Raw genomic sequence first — 15984 nt, 5'->3', positions numbered from 1 at the left:
CTAAAAGCTTAGTAAGTGTTTAATGTGTTCTAATGTCTGTTTTTCCTTTTCTTTCATGCAGCTGATTGGATTTGTGTATGCCTGTTATGTGATCAGTATTTTCATGGAGGAAGAGGACAGCTGTAAGTATTGATACACACCTCTCCGTCTCTGGAAACTCAGTACCTGTGGTGAGGCTTAGGCTTGCACTAACTACCGAGACAGAACAAAGTTTAAATGGCAGAATCTGGCATTCATGTACACAACAAATTGAGCTCAAAGACATACTTATTTAGGTACTACCACCTCACCTAGATGTCAGGATTGTGCTTATTAAACTTCTTCATAAAGATGTGTGAACTGCTTGCATGGGCCAGTCACACTGCTGAAAATCATGTGTCCATGTTGCAAATATGTGTTTAAGTCTTCATGTGTGTACACTTAAATTTGAATCAAAGCTTCTGAAGCCATTTAGTCTGTTTTTCCGTAATCGGCTTAGTTAATGGAGGTGACAGATCAAGCCATTTACAGTGTGCAGTATCACTGATCAATAATTAGACAGACCTGTTCAACACTTACAAATAATAAGACCAGGCATCTAAAATGCTGACACCCTTTTTCTTACCCTGCCTTTATCAATTAAACCCTTATATACATACACATGTTGTTCAAAAGGTTTGAAATTGTGTACACCTTTAAAAAAGTATTTATCAGAAGTCATTTAAATAGGCATAGGAAAAGTTTGAATACACTGAACATTTTGGTAGGATGCTGTGTGAAAAGAGATTGTGAGACTTGCCTATCACCACCACCATGCCCTTGTGACTAGCGTAGCAATTGGTAAAAGCAGTAGTAAGAATGGAAAAATATTGGTTGATCAAAGAGGAGCTTATCAAGACCAAGTCTATTTAAAAAAGGGACAGCATGTGGTCAAATCAGTTACTTCCTCTCATATATGAGGAGTTAAACAGTAAAATATCTACCTCTAGGGAATAAAAAGGAACAAATGCCAATACCATTTTATGGCTGTGGGATTAATAATAAACAACCAAATATTTATTCATAAACTTTTATTCATATATCTTAACATATTTTTTTTGTTTGTTCTCAGAATAGCACTGGTAGGTGAAATGAATATAGTAGAAAAAAATTAATTCCATGTGTAGGAAAGCATTTGATAATATCTGGAAAGTCTTATTGAAAACATAATTAAAGTAATTCATGGCTGTGATGGAAAAGCAGGATTTTGATTGAAAACAGAGTGAAACACCTTAAATAAAATACTTTTCTTTTGCTACAAATACGTATAACTTTCAGTTCTCCATCATAATGCAACAGATATTAATGTCAAATATATTTTAACACTTTCACTTAGATTTCTAATAGGGAGAAAATATATCAAAGACATTCTCAGATAAAACTTGAATGGGAAAGCGTCATAAGCATGTTGTATGCATAGTGTACTGTGGAAAGGCTCAAGGAGCCTGGACAGAGACTGGTGCTGTGAAGTAGAAATATGAATAGTTGGAAAATCAATATGAAATGTAGGTCTTGAGGAGCAGAAAAGTCCAGACAACACCCCCTTGGAAAGCTGCAAATTATCAGTTAGTCAGTAACCAGTAACACAGGGTAACAGTAGAGAACAGTGTGGCAACAAGACTGTTTTTTGCAATCAAACCCTATAACCTAGAAATGGGTTATAAAGCAGTTATGTTTATTGGCAGCGCTGGGGTGCAAGGGGGTTCTCCTCCTAGCTTGGATGTCACGTAACTTAACAAACAGCTACTTATAGTGTAAAGACATGCATAGTTGTAAGCGCTTACTACATATTTGTAACTTTTCCCCACTTTGTATTTTAATTACTTCTGCAAGGCTCTCTCCAGTCTCGCACCTGCGTAGTGCCTCCTGGTGGTCGTGGGCCGGGGTCTCAGGGATGAAGTCAATAGTCTTCCTCAAGATGAACTTTTTTCCTTTGAACTCTACACAGGCACAGTCCTCTTCTGATTGTTTTCCAGACCACTGAACAAGATGCAGCCAGCTTTCTGCTAGGGCCTGCATTCCAATCCCCACTTATCAGTAAACTTCTGCAAGTTAGCTCCCTTATCAGCTTTCAAGGCCTTTGCTAACAAACAGCACGATTTCCAGTGAGCATTCCCAACCCCCTGTTTGCTTTTGCTCATCAAGACAGCTGTACAACTTGGGATGTATAAACAGAATTTTTGGTCAGTGAAATCCAGGGACAACTTCTTTCTGTGTAGCTATATTGAGTCATGACGGTAGCTAGGGCTTCATACGGGGATCTGGAAACTTCAACTTGATAACACTAAGCTGGGTGAAGTGTGGATCTGCTGGAGGGTAGGGAGGCTCTGCAAAGGGATCTGAACAGGCTGGACTGCTGGGCTGAGACCAATGGCATGAGGTTTACCAAGGCCAAATGCCGGGTCCTGCACTTGGGGCACAACAACCCTATGCAGTGCTACAGTCTGGGGGAAGAGTAGCTGGACAGCTGTATAGAGGTGAAGGACCTGGGGGTGTTGGTTGACAGCCGAATGAACATGAGCCAGCAGTGTGCCCAGGTGGCCAAGAAGGCCAATTCCATCTTGGCTTGTATCAGAAACGGTGTGGCCAGCAGGTCTAGGGAGGTTATTCTCCCTCTGTACTTGGCACTGGTGAGACCACACCTTGAGTACTGTGTTCAGTTCTGGGCCCCTCACCACAAGAAGGATGTTGAGGCTCTGGAGTGTGTCCAGAGAAGAGCAACAAAGCTGGTGAGGGGGCTGGAGAACAAGTCTTATGAGGAGTGGCTGAGAGAGCTGGGGTTGTTTAGCCTGGAGAAGAGGAGGCTGAGGGGAGACCTTATTACGCTCTACAACTACCTGAAAGGAGGTTGTAAAGAGGAGGGAGCTGGTCTCTTCTCCCAAGTGACTGAGGACAGGACAAGGGGGAATGGCCTGAAGCTCCGCCAGGCAAGGTTCAGTCTGAATATCAAAAAAAAAATTCTTCACAGAAAGAGTCATCGGACACTGGAACAGGCTGCCCAGGGAAGTGGTCGAGTCACCTTCCCTGGAGCTGTTTAAGGAACGGGTTGATGAAGTGCTTAGGGACATGGTTTAAGGGAATGTTGGGAATGGTTGGACTCGATGATCCAGTGGGTCCTTTCCAACCTGGTGATTCTATGATTCATTTATGAGATAATTACTAAGTAAATTCCTGGAACAGGGAGGCTTCATTAAATGATCGAGAAAGTCAGTAAATTGATAAGGAAGACGTGAATTGCAGTGCCTTTCAAAGAGTAAAAATGTGTGTACATGCACAATCACGTGCAAACATAGATATAACTATACCTGGAAAGACAGACTCCACTTTTTACACAAGTGTGTTAAATTTAGTCCTTTATAGTGTGCTTCACATGTCTATGTTTTATGTATGTATGAAAGACAAAACTCCCACCAAACAATACAACATGTTCTTGGAAATGCAGTCAACTCCTAAGGAGTATGTACGGTTAATATTCAGGGCTTCTCAAGAGGGTTATTGTCAAGTTAAGGGCCTTATTCACTTAGAAAATGTGTCTAATCCAGAAGAGCTGGGTCAAGGTCTCGTTTTGACATCCAAGGCCCAATCCACTTCCTTCTGAATGTGAGCCCACCTTATTTTCTTTTGGGAGTTTTGTGTCATATGATACCAATGGGAATAATAATCACTGAGAATGGAGAACAGCTGACTTGTCTATTAACCAATAAAACACATCAAGTGCTAAGGTGATCCAGTACGTAAAAGTAACCCAGAGCCCATTCTCCGTAAAGGTTGGGTATCCACATTTAATTTCTGCTTGTCTTCCAGAACTGCCCATGGCAATTTGGTGTTTTGTTACAAGTAAAAATCATCTCACTCATCTTGGAAAGCGTGGTGTAATTTAGCTTAATGTCCTTCATTAGGAACCTGCAAGTTTCCAGTTTTCTCTTGTACCTTTAAATATAAACTTTTAGACTCTTACGTGAATAGATTTTATTTTTTTAGCTAATGGAGAATGCCCTAGGGCAGGGGCAAGAGCGGTGTGCTGAAAGTGGACTAAAGAAGCAGAATAGAAACAGCTAGGAGATTTAACAACCAGTGGAGAGAAGTAATTTCTTTTTTATTCCCTTCTAAGATCTTGCATCCAATCAAAAGCAACTAAATAGCCCTATAGTATCTCACTTTCTCCTAATTAGTGTCTTAATGCCCATTTGTGTTTTAGAGTCCTCTCTGCTTATAGATAAGTACATTAAAAATAAATGTTACCTCATACATAGCAATCCTACAGATATGTTTTAAACGAAGATATGTCTGTGTAAGGTACAAGGGGAAAAAGGTTTGGTTTGATAGTTAGCTGAGAAGAACAGGAATTTTGGATTTCTCTGTTAACTTGCAGCATAATGAACAAAAACTTAAGTTAAGAGAGAAGTACACTGATGATTCAAAACAGTCAGGTTAAAAGTAGATAGTGATTATATTACAATAGAATTCCATGAAACTACAATGGAAGATCAATTTTATCCATTTCAATATGATGCAGCAGACTCTTTTCTTAGGTGCACGCAGCTATTCTATCATATTTTTGCAGTAGTTTGCACAGGATAAATCCCCAGCCATCTGAGAGTCAAAGCCTACCTAATTAAATATACTCTGCAATATTCAGTGCATCAAGTTAACCTCAGTTCTTGGTCTGAAGCCCGTCAGGCAGACTTAAAATTTAATAATAGCTGCCTGTTTAGCCTCTGTGCAGTGCTTAAACGGATTTTGAGCCTGACATTTCAGCTGATGGACACTTTTCTGAACAGTAATAATGTTTGAGGAAACATTTATTTCCAGCTATTGCTCACCTTACCTACATTTCAGACTGCAGTTAACTTTTACTTAGAAGGAAGATGATCACAGGTCAAAAGGAATGAAAAAGAAGACATGTAAAAGGCGCACTGCTGTAGTGGGGTTAATACCTTCCATCATTCATCCTAATGAAAAAGTCTATTTATAGCTCTTCCTTTCATTTTTTCATTTCCTTCTTTGCAGATCTATCAATCTATATAAGCCCTTTTGAAGGAACAGAATATGTGAAATCTGTAACCATAAAAGCCTGTCCCTATCCTGTTTGTGAATCATTTTCTCCTAAAAATGAACACAAAATTTTGTTGCGACCTTGTCAGAGTTACTGAATGGTTTTAATAAAGTGAAGTCTGGAGATTAGTCAAAATATGTTGTTAAAATCATTATTAAATTACTAAATAGTTTCTGAACTCTTTTGAGAAACATTTGATAGCACTATTGCTGCTAAATGCTAGTTCATAAATATGATATTGACACGTCAGAAGTGATAGTTCTGTACTGTGTATGAATTTGTGGAGTGACAGCTGAGTTGCATTCAAATTGCATAAGGAAAAAAGTTAACTCAGAGGGGAAGATTTGTCACAAAACTACAATTGCAATTTCAGCATTTATTATAAGAACAAGACTGAAACATCAAAAGGTCAATTCAACAAAGCACAAACTTCTTTTATACATGAGTAAAAATAAAGGAAAAGTCTTCCATTCATCATGAAGGAAAGCTTTATCCCCAAAATGAAACTATAAGAAAAAGAGGAATAAACAAAAAGTATTTTTTAATCTCCCCGCTATGTTAGAGGTATTCAGAGCTCAGCTATACTTTCAGAACAAAGAGGAACATGAATCTCTTCTTAAAAAGGAAGAATTTCCCTGTATTGTGGTGTTAATAGGAACCTCCATATGCCATCATTAGATAAATATCAAGTAAAGCAAGATATATTACTACCACCATTGGAAAACTACTGTATTGCCTTTTCTGACGTATGGTATTACATTTATACACAGCACTAAGCATCTGGTAGAAGTAATCAGACAAGAGAGGAAGAGTTTTTCGTCACATTTAATTTAATATTTGTAGTTCCACAGTAGCTCCAGTGGTGAGTAACTTCTAACAAATATGCTATTTTTTTCCAAAATTAATGGAGAACTAGCAATAAATAATATTAGCAGCAGACCCATGTATGTTTGTACATGTGATTACCGTTATATATGAGTATACATGTCTCCTTAACTGAGCAGTTTGTGGGAGCCCACTACTAATATTTTTACATCAGTTGCTATTTCCCATGTGCTGAATCCATTTACCTTACATGAAATGGAATTTTTATTATAAGAGATGACCAAGAAAGCAGATCCTGCACTACGCTTCTGTTGGCCTATACAAAAATCAAACATCCCTAGACAATGACTGTCCTAAATTACCTCACTGAAAATGTGGAATTGCGAAACCTGCCAAATACCAGCCAGCAGCACAGATTATCACTGGACTTCAGCACTCACCACTCTCACCTATAGGCTATAATGGCTTCAGATATTGAAACAAAATTCATTGTTACTGACCAATGGATGAATACGCTTTACACAGACTTTTGAAGTCTTAAAAGTTTTACTGCCTAGCACTGAAACAGCACCATAGCTGTCAGGTTGATAGCATTCTCCTGGCTCTGACGTTTCTGTAAAATGGTAGTGACTGTTAGTATTTTTGGAAGGCTTGAAAACAACTTACATCTTCCTGTTCATCTGGATAAGCACTCAAACCCCCAGAATTTTGGTAGACCAGTTTTGGTAAAACAATAGAAACAGTTATTTTCACGAATCTTAGACTATACATATTACTAGGCACAGAATTATAATAGCATAACTGACACGTATTCTGCAAGTGTTTATTCAACTGAATGGTTTTCTAAAAAAAAAACAAATGTGGACTTAGGAAGAGCATAACATAGCTGTCCTAAAATGTAGTCCATGACAGCTGGAAAGCCAGGGAGCCCAGCTAATGCCATAAAACATCTGGCTGATGACAAGCACTTCCTGCTGCTCTCTGCACTGAGGGGATGCCCAGGTTTCAGGATGGCTGGTGCCAAGGAGTTTTCATATTCCCAGCTAGCAGCTGCTCTCATCATTTCACAGATGCCTACTATCATCAGGAGGAGAGATTGAAGTGCAATCAGAAATAGCACCAGGAGTATTCAGGAGGCTCCTTCAGTTCAGCTGTGGTCCAGGCCAATTCCACCAAATATTTAATGGAGACAAATAGCAAGATCCAGTTTCTGTAGTCTTTGGACGTCTGTCCAACTGGATTTTGTTGATTAGACACAGACTCGCTTATTTACTGTCCTACTTATAGTTGACTTTGCTTTCTCCCATAAAAATAAAGGATAAACCTGTTATTCTGACAACATTGTATGATCTTACAGTCCCATTGGTGTCCTCCTATGGATCATTAGCTTTAATGTGTGAATTAACTGAAAAAGCATGCCAACTCCTACACTAAACTAACACAATGAATTCTGAACTATTTAATGAAAGAAGAAAAAAAACAGCAGGGATGTTATATGATTTAAATTAGCACTACATACTATTTAATTATTTTTTTTCTTTTGACATTAAGTTATCCTACCTTGCCTGAACAAGCATTTATTCTCGTTGCTATGGAAACATGTGCATAGATATAATGCAGACCACCAAGGGTGAAACCTCTGAGGTGATGTAAGCTAAAAGCCGTTGAACAATATAAATACTGAATACTAGAAGAAATCTTGATATTAGTTAAGTCAGTGGTAAAAAAATTGCAACAGAGGCATGATTCCCTATTCTTTTCTCTGCTTAAAAGCCGTAAATGAATTATCCACCACAAGAAAATAACTCAAAAAAAATATACCCATGCTACCCTCTGCTTTTACATTCCCATAGCAGAATGTACAAAGTAGTCTGTATTTCCAGTTGTAATCTCCGTGGACTGTTGCAGAACACCTTCTTCGAGCTGAGAGGTTGTCTTTAAATAATAGATAGTGCACAGTATACAAAAAGGGAAGTCATGTTTCTGTAATATTTCCAGCAGCAGCAGAAATTATCTGCCTGAAAGTACCATACATCTAATGTGTAATGCAACATCCAGATAGGGTGCGGGCAAAGCATGAGAGAATGGCATCATCTCATGACAGTAAACGAATTCCAGTTTTTCATTGATAGAGCATAGCTCACTATAAGGTATGGCTCAAGTAAGTTGAAGAAATGCCCTTTGAGTTTCTATGTCACTTGAGTAAAATATTTGGGTCTATCTTCAGTAAAGAATTTATTTTGTACTGTATAGGGTTGCCTTGAATTTCCCCTTCCTGTGCACTGAGTTTAATTATGACTATAACCTCAGACTAACTTGCCCAGCAGTGGCTATGAAAATAATAGTCAAGATATCATTTCCATGCAAGCCAGCAACTCATTAATTTTTCATTAAGGAAAAGGGTAAATCACTCAAATTATGAGTCCTCCAGTGCCTTCCCACAATTCCTTCCACAGGCATAAGGTGGATTTTTTGTTCCCTGAAAATCAGAAGGAAAGAATCACTTCAATCACTTTAGCATGAAGAATTATTGTTGGATATTCCCCAGAATATTAGAAGATAAGAGCAGCAGTGGTGAACACATAGTACAGCTTTGAAATGTTCCTCTGTGGGTTAGAAAAAGCAGAGTACCCAGAGCCAGCTGGCTGGTGCTACCGATAGCTCAGTGTACGATACATACTCTCCCCTGCTTCATACACTGAAATGATACTTGGTCGTTTTGATCAAGTCAGAGTTATCTACTCATTCTTTCTTGTACAAAGTTAATGGAGAGTTTAGGAGTGTAAAATATAATAATAATTTTAAGGTCTCTTTTATACAAATGAAGTGCTTTCAGATACAAGAAGGTACAGAGCTGCAGTCACTAGATTCCATTCATGATTTTGAATTCTGATTGTAGATATGTGTACACATATAATGGTTTAAATGTGACTTCTGGAGTACAGCTGAAGCGTTTAGAAAAATCTATATGGAAAGCAAAATACTTTTCATGTATTATTTGCAGAAAGTACTAACATAGTTCTCTGAACAGAGAAATATGTCAGAAAAGTATTATGTCATATATTAGACAATTTTTACCTGTTCAGATAAATATGTACACATATATATATATATGTGTGTGTAGATGGATATTTATCTGCATATGGTTGGCTATGCATTTGTATATATACATGTTTTGTTTCAAATGTAGGTATATACAAGACTCCCCTTAGCTTTGAAATTATTTCCAGACTGATAACTAGAAAAGAGAGGTTTTAAAGGCTAGTTTATCTCATAAATTTCTGTTCTGCAAATATAATTAAAGTTAAGCATTTCTGCCATTGATTCTGAATATTCGGACTAAAAATAAGGAAAGAATCTTTTATAACGAGGGTGGTGGAACACTGGAACAGGTTGCCCAGAGAGGTGGTAGATGCCCCATCCCTGGAAATATTCAGTGTCAGGTTGGACAGGGCTCTGAGCAACCTGATTCAGTTGAAGATGTCGCTGCTTATTGCAGGGCAGTTGGACCAGGTGAGCTTTGAGGGTCCTTTCCAACCCAAACTATTCTGTGATCCTATGAATATTATATGCTGTATAGCATATATATACACACACGCACACTTAAAAGACAACTTTCACATAGGAATATAATTATAATAATAGAATTTTCCTTAAAATGAAGTTCATATGTTCATTTAAGATTTTTTGGTTTATTGCTGTATTAAATAATATTCTTATTAAAATGTAATTGTTATTCTGACTAGAGGGAAAATATTGTTTATTGAGAGCTCCTTGACATGTCTGTGCATGATTTCCCTACTCCCAAATACTCAATATGCCCTTTTTTTAACTAGTTGATTTGATTCAAGCTTCTGCTTAGCTAATTTATTATTGATTTTGTTTTAGTCTCCACCTTCCACCTCCTTGGCCTTTCTGTTTAAATTAAATCTGCTTTTAAATGAATGGTATCCCAGCCCCCCATTGCCAGCACCTTAGCCTTGTCACTTAAATTGCATATATTGTTAAATCAATCTTACTCCAGCATCCAGCATCCCTCTCCTGAGCTTTCCACTTGACATCACATACAGACCTAAGTGGTGCCTGTTCCTGTCCCTACCTTTCACCCAGCTTCTCCATTAAAATGAAACCTCTTTACAAATCCATTTTCCACTTCCAGTAGCAATCTTCTTCCTTCTTGATTTCTAAATGGCAACAGCTTTGTGTCTATTTTAATTTGTGGAGCTTGACAAGAAACTTTTCAGACTCCAACTCTTCTGTGTAAATGTCATGTCCCTCAAGCCTAAATTTCATGCAGATGGGTTATACTAATTTCTGGGCCTCAGCCTCAGTAATATCTATTTCCTTGTTATTGTTGCTTGAGTGATGTTTTCCCAGTTAGCACATCACACCTAAGAGTTCTGTCTTGTAAAAACTGATGCCTTTATTGTGGGAATGGTAAGCCTGGGGTGAGAGGTTCCATGATTTTCCCAGGCACAGAGGTGAGGCTGACAGGTTGGTAGTTCCCAGGGTCATCTTTTCTACCCTGTTTAAAAACAGGCACATTGTTACCCTTATTCCAATCACAAGGGACTTCTCCTGACTGCCATGACTTTTCAAATGTCATGGAGAGTGGCTTGGCAACCACATTATCTGGTTCCTCTAGGACTCTGGGATGTATCTCATCAGGTCCCATAGACTTATGTTCAGGTTCCTCAGGTGGTCATGAACCTGATCCTTTCCTACAGTGGGAGGGGCTATACCCCCATGGTCCTCTTCGTGTCTTCCATTGAGCCAGGAGGGGTGCGGGGAGTGGTTGTCAGTGAAGACTGAGGCAAATATGTGTGGAGTACCTCAGCCTTCTCATCCTCTGTTGAAATGAGGTCACCATTTTCATTCATCAGTTGGGGTACGCTTTCTTTAACCTTCCTTTTCTGATTGACATACCTGTAGAAGCCCATCTTGTTAGTCTTCACTTCTCTTGCCAAGTTCAGCCCAAGCTGCGTCTTGGCCTTCCTGACTCCATCCCTACACAACTGGGCAGTGTCCCTATACTCTTTCCAGGTTCCCTGTCCCTGATTGCACTGTGCAGTTTCCTCTTGGTCTTCAGTTTGACCCGCAGGTCTTGACTCGGCCATGCTGGTTTATTTCCTTCTCTGCCCAATGTCCTACATCTGGGGACTGAGCAGTCTTGTGCTTTATGGAAAGCATCCTTAAATATTTGCCAGCTCTGTTCTGCTCCCTTGTCCCCGAGGAACATATCCCAGGAGGTCCTACTGACTAACTACTTGAAGAGCTGGAGTCTGCTTTCTTGAAATTTAAGGTCCTGACTATATTCCTCATCTGTCCCATATCCCATATCTGTCCCATTGAACACCGCCAGTGCATGATCACTGCAGCCCAGGCTGCCTCCAATCACTGATGAGCTCACTTGAAGTGCTAATCATTGGGTCCAGTATTGCATCCCCTCAGGTGGGAGTGTCTATTACCTGGGTTAAGAAATCATATTCAATCATAGGAGTCCCCTGAATTGCCTACAGCTTGCCAGCCTTTATACTTTCCCAGCATATGTCAGGGTGGTTGAAGTCTCCCAGTATGATGAGAGCTTGTGAGCATGAAGCCTCCTGTAGCTGGTGGAAGAAGGCTTCATCGGTAGGCTCTGCTTGATCAGGTGGCCTGAGGTATACACGTACCACAAGGTTCCTTTTGCTGCCTTGGTCTTTTATTCTGACCCACACACTTTCAACCTGTTCGTGGCCACTCTTCAAAGGCAGCTCTTCACACTCCATCCATTTCCTGAGATAGAGGGCAATGCCTCCACTCCTCCTTCCCAGTCTGTCCCTTCTGACCAGCCTGTGGCCATCGATAGCCACATTCCAGTCATGGGATTCGTCCTACCAAGTTTCAGTGATGGCAACCAGATCACAGCATTCTAGTAGCATGGTAGCTTCCAGCTCCTCCTGTTTTCATGCCTTTGTATTGAGGCACTTGAGCTGGGCTGTTGGCTGCGTCTCCTTCTTAGTGGAACACCCCTTGTTTCCCTTAAGGTGTTCTGTGGAAGTTTCCTTGCTGACACCTACTACCTCAGAAGCACCCCTGCTCATCCACAGGACTTCAACTGTGCTGTGGCATCCCCAGCATGCCCCAGGTCAGCAGGTGGAAGGTTCATACCAGCACCCCGTGAGTCTAGCCACTGTGTATCCTCCTGCAGCTTGTCATAGGCCAGCCTGATTATCCTCTTCCCCCTTCACAGCTAGTCTAAAGCCCTAACAATGAGCCCTGCAAGCTCCTGAGCAAAGACCCTCCTCTCTGTCTGAGGAAGGTGGCTTCCATCTGATACCTGTAAACCTGGTGCCATGTAGTCCATCCCATTGTCAAAAAAAACAAAGTTCTTTCAGTGACACCAGCCATAGAGCCATGTATTAATAAAAAAATGGGCTCATCTGATCCTTCTAATGTTGCTGCTCATAACTGGAAGGAGGGGTAAAAAAATCACCTGGGCCCAAGATTCCCTAACTTGCCATCCCAAGGCCCTAAAATCTCTTTTGATCACCCTTGCGGTTTCATCACCTCTCACATGGAAGAGCAGTAACAAGTAGTAGTCTGAGGGCCTTACCAGACTGGGGAGTTTGCTCCCTAATCACCACAGCTGCCCACTGCGGTCTCTGTTTGAGGACCAAGCAGGGGTGAGGTTGGTAGCTCCTTACCTCTCTGGCTCATGTCCTGTGCGGTGCCATGAGTACAGACACGCTGTCCTGGGCATCCTGGCTCATTCCTGTTCACTCTTCATAAGGCAAGTAAAGATACAAACCAATGAAGAAAATGTCGTGTCAGAGGATGATAGTGGCAAACAGGAACAATATTCCATCTCTAGGAAGGCGAGAACAAAAATCCAGAATTACTAAATGATGAAAAGAATCCCATCAGTCCTGTAACCTGCTTTTTAAAATAAAGTTAATGTGCTGTTGTGAATGGATGATGTGAACTTTCTTTTATGTATAGAAATCCTTTCCTCTAAATGTCACAAGTCTTCTGAAAGGCATGGCTTTATGTCATATATTTGATCTTGCAAATTGTTTGCTTTAGGAAGTTTAATTATTCAACAGAGTTAAAGAAGATCTGTGTTATAGAAAGGGAATATTAATTTCACATACTAAAGCATCTGTGACTTGTAGTTAAGGGTAGAAGCAGTTGTGATATTCTTGGATATACAATAACCAGGCAGATATAATTATTTAAGTCCATTGCTTAAGTCCATTGCTCAGTGTCAGGTCCTGCACTTGGGTCACAACAACCCCATGACATGCTACAGTCTTGGAGAGGAGTGTCTGTAAAGCTGTCCAGTCAAAGGAGTGTTGGCCAGTAGCCGACAGGCTATGAACCAGCAGTGCTCCCAGGTGGCCAAGAAGGCCAGTAGCATCCTAACTTGTGTCAGAAATGGAGTGGCCAGCAGGACTAGGGAAGGGATTGTCCCCTTCTACTCAGCACTGGTGAGGCCGCACCTTGAATACCATGTTTAGTTTTGGGCCCGGCACTACAAGAAAGACATTGAGGCTCTGGAGCGTGTCCAGAGAAGAGCAACGAAGCTGGTGAAGGGGTTGGAAAACAAGTCTTATGAGGAGCAGCTGAGGGAACTGAGGTTGTTTAGCCTGGAGAAGAGGAGGCTGAGAGGAGACCTTATTGCTCTCTACAACTACCTGAAAGGAAGTTGTAGCGAGGTGGGTGTTGGTCCCTTCTCCCAAATAACAAGCAATAGAATGAGAGGAAATGGCCTCAAGTTGTGCCAGAGGGTTTAAACTAGATGTTAGGAAATTTTACTTCATGGAAAGGGTTATCAAGCACTGGAACAGACTGCCTGGGGAAGTGGTTGAGTTGCCATCCCTGGAGGTATTTAAAAGACGTGTGTATGTGGCACTTTGAGATGTGGTTTAGTAGTGGACTTGGCAGTGTTAGGTTTACAGCTGAGCTGGATGGTCTTAAAGGTCTTTTCCAACCTAAATAATTCCGTGATTCTGTGATTCCATGCAGTCCTGCAGAGAAGTGTGGTATTCACGTGTTTCAGTGTAGGGCAGTCGTTGAAGTTACTGTCTATCTCACTAGGTGAAGAATAAGAAAAAAAGGCTGGTGTAAGATCTTAAGAATTACTGTTGAGCCATGAAATATTCCCTTCTGTCTTCAGTAATAAAAGTTTATGTAAAAGGTTGTCTCTTAGTTATTTTCTGCCACTTTATCCTGTTTTAACCTGATTACTGTCTGACAGTTCTTTGTAGAGACAGAGCAGCAATCACTGTGTACCACAGATGATAAGTGATGTCTCTTCTTCTCCCTCTCTTAATTAATAGTCTTGCACACATTTTCCCTTCTTTAGTCCTGTACGTAAATGAGAATCTATTCCTGGGATCCTGCACAGAAATGTATGATTCTTCTGCTACATGAGGCTTAGGTGCTCATACATAGTATGAAGAGGGGGAACTGGATAGTACTGGCTGCAAACAGATAGCGGTGTCAGTCTGACTGGTTCAGTGAAAGCTGTAAGAACAGTGTGTACCTTGAGAATGGAAGACAACTGATAAAGTAGAGACTCTAGGAGTGAAACATACTCATCTGGAATGTTTATGTAAGGTACAAGTGTAAACATTAGAAAAACCCCAACTTCTTGTTGATTTTTGCCTCCTTTTCTTACTATTTGTCATTTACGTGACCTGTTTACACCCTCCCCAGGTACATACCTTTTCTTAATAAATGTACTTGCATAAATACATTGCCATTCAAAAAAAATTCAGTGCAAGGAAAATAATTCAATGCAAAATAGTATTTGGAACCCCATAGGCTAATAAAATCTTCTGTACATAAAAACACTCAGTCAGGCAGCTGCTAGTCTGCTCCTCTCTTGGAAAAAGGAACAGCTGGAGGTGCCAGCCATTCAAGCTGTCAGTTTTGGGGCTCACCTTTATTTGTAATAAGGAAGGGCAAGAATCAATAGGATCTAAGGTATTCCAGGCCAAGAGGCTTCCAGATTTACTAGAATTGTGCTATCTTCATATCATTGCAGTGTTCACAGCCTGCACCTCTCGTTATGCTTAGAATTTGCTACATTTGAAAGGAGAAGTTAGTACTATACCAGTGGGCTGATAAGCTGTGGCAGATGTTTGCACGTGGCCTGCCAGCAAGTCGGTGGGATATTGCCAGAGAATGTGAATTCTAGATGAGGGAGTGGGAAAGGAGAATGGATTTTTTTTGAGCTCTGATTCTTCTGCACTGAATTCAAAGGAAAGCAAATTTTTACTGGCATAAGGGTGAATGAGCATGATTAACACTAGTAAGGCTAACCTAAATGTCATCTGGCTGGAAGAGAATAACCCTCAAAATTACTGACGACAGCGGGTACACTTTCTTCAGCCAGCAGTGTATTGCACTTTTCTCACTCAGGCAGATTATGACAACTGCTACTCTGATATGGCCAATGAGTGAATGAACATCATTTTAATGGCCTACCCATGGTGAACAGCCAGCACAGATTTGCGCTTCCAAGCCCAGCAGGTAGTGAACTCTAAAGGAACATTTCACACTGGCCAGTAAAGCATCCAGCATGACCACAAAACTGAGGTAACACAAGGAGAGAGCAATTCCCTGGGAATATGGATCATGTTTTGCAGCCAGCTGCAGATAAAATAACTAGCTTCTGCTGTAACCTGCTATTATCTGTGGGGTGCTAAAAAAACCCTCTCCCTAGAATTTTAAGTTTTGCTCTGCGTAACTCTAGCTAATGACTGGACTCTGTGGGGTGTTCCTTAATTAGTGACTGAATATCCCTACTGCTAACAAGTTGTGGGTTGGGGTTTTAGGTTTTTGTGGTTTGTTTTGGTTTGTTTTGGTTTGTTTTTAATTTAATGCATAGAATTGTAGAACTGCATAGATTTTTTTTTTCCATTGAACTTTCTTCCAGGCATGTGCAACTTTCTCAAGTTAATTATTGTAGTCCTATGAATCTGTGGCAGAAATTATCCATAGTCCATTACCCAGACCAGAAATGAACAAATTATTTTATATAATACCTAAACTAATATTTTCCCCTTGGGAAACCTATTCAGATGTCATTGCTGTTT

General features: G+C 40.3%; 1 protein-coding gene across 3 annotated transcripts in view; it reads left to right on the top strand.

Annotated features, from left to right (window-relative positions):
• Positions 1 to 15984, top strand: part of NKAIN3 (sodium/potassium transporting ATPase interacting 3) — a 376724-nt gene that overhangs the window by 351879 nt on the left and 8861 nt on the right. For all 3 annotated transcript variants that reach the window (XM_054060671.1, XM_054060672.1, XM_054060670.1), the window contains one exon: positions 62 to 122. In XM_054060671.1, coding sequence (XP_053916646.1) covers positions 62 to 122 — 61 coding nt within the window. The remainder of the gene's footprint in view (positions 1 to 61; positions 123 to 15984) is intronic.

This window comes from Cuculus canorus, chromosome 2 (assembly GCF_017976375.1).
Source record: "Cuculus canorus isolate bCucCan1 chromosome 2, bCucCan1.pri, whole genome shotgun sequence".
NCBI lineage: Eukaryota > Metazoa > Chordata > Aves > Cuculiformes > Cuculidae > Cuculus > Cuculus canorus.
The sequence above is the reverse complement of the archived record's forward strand: the minus strand, read 5'-3'. Positions and strand labels throughout refer to the sequence as shown.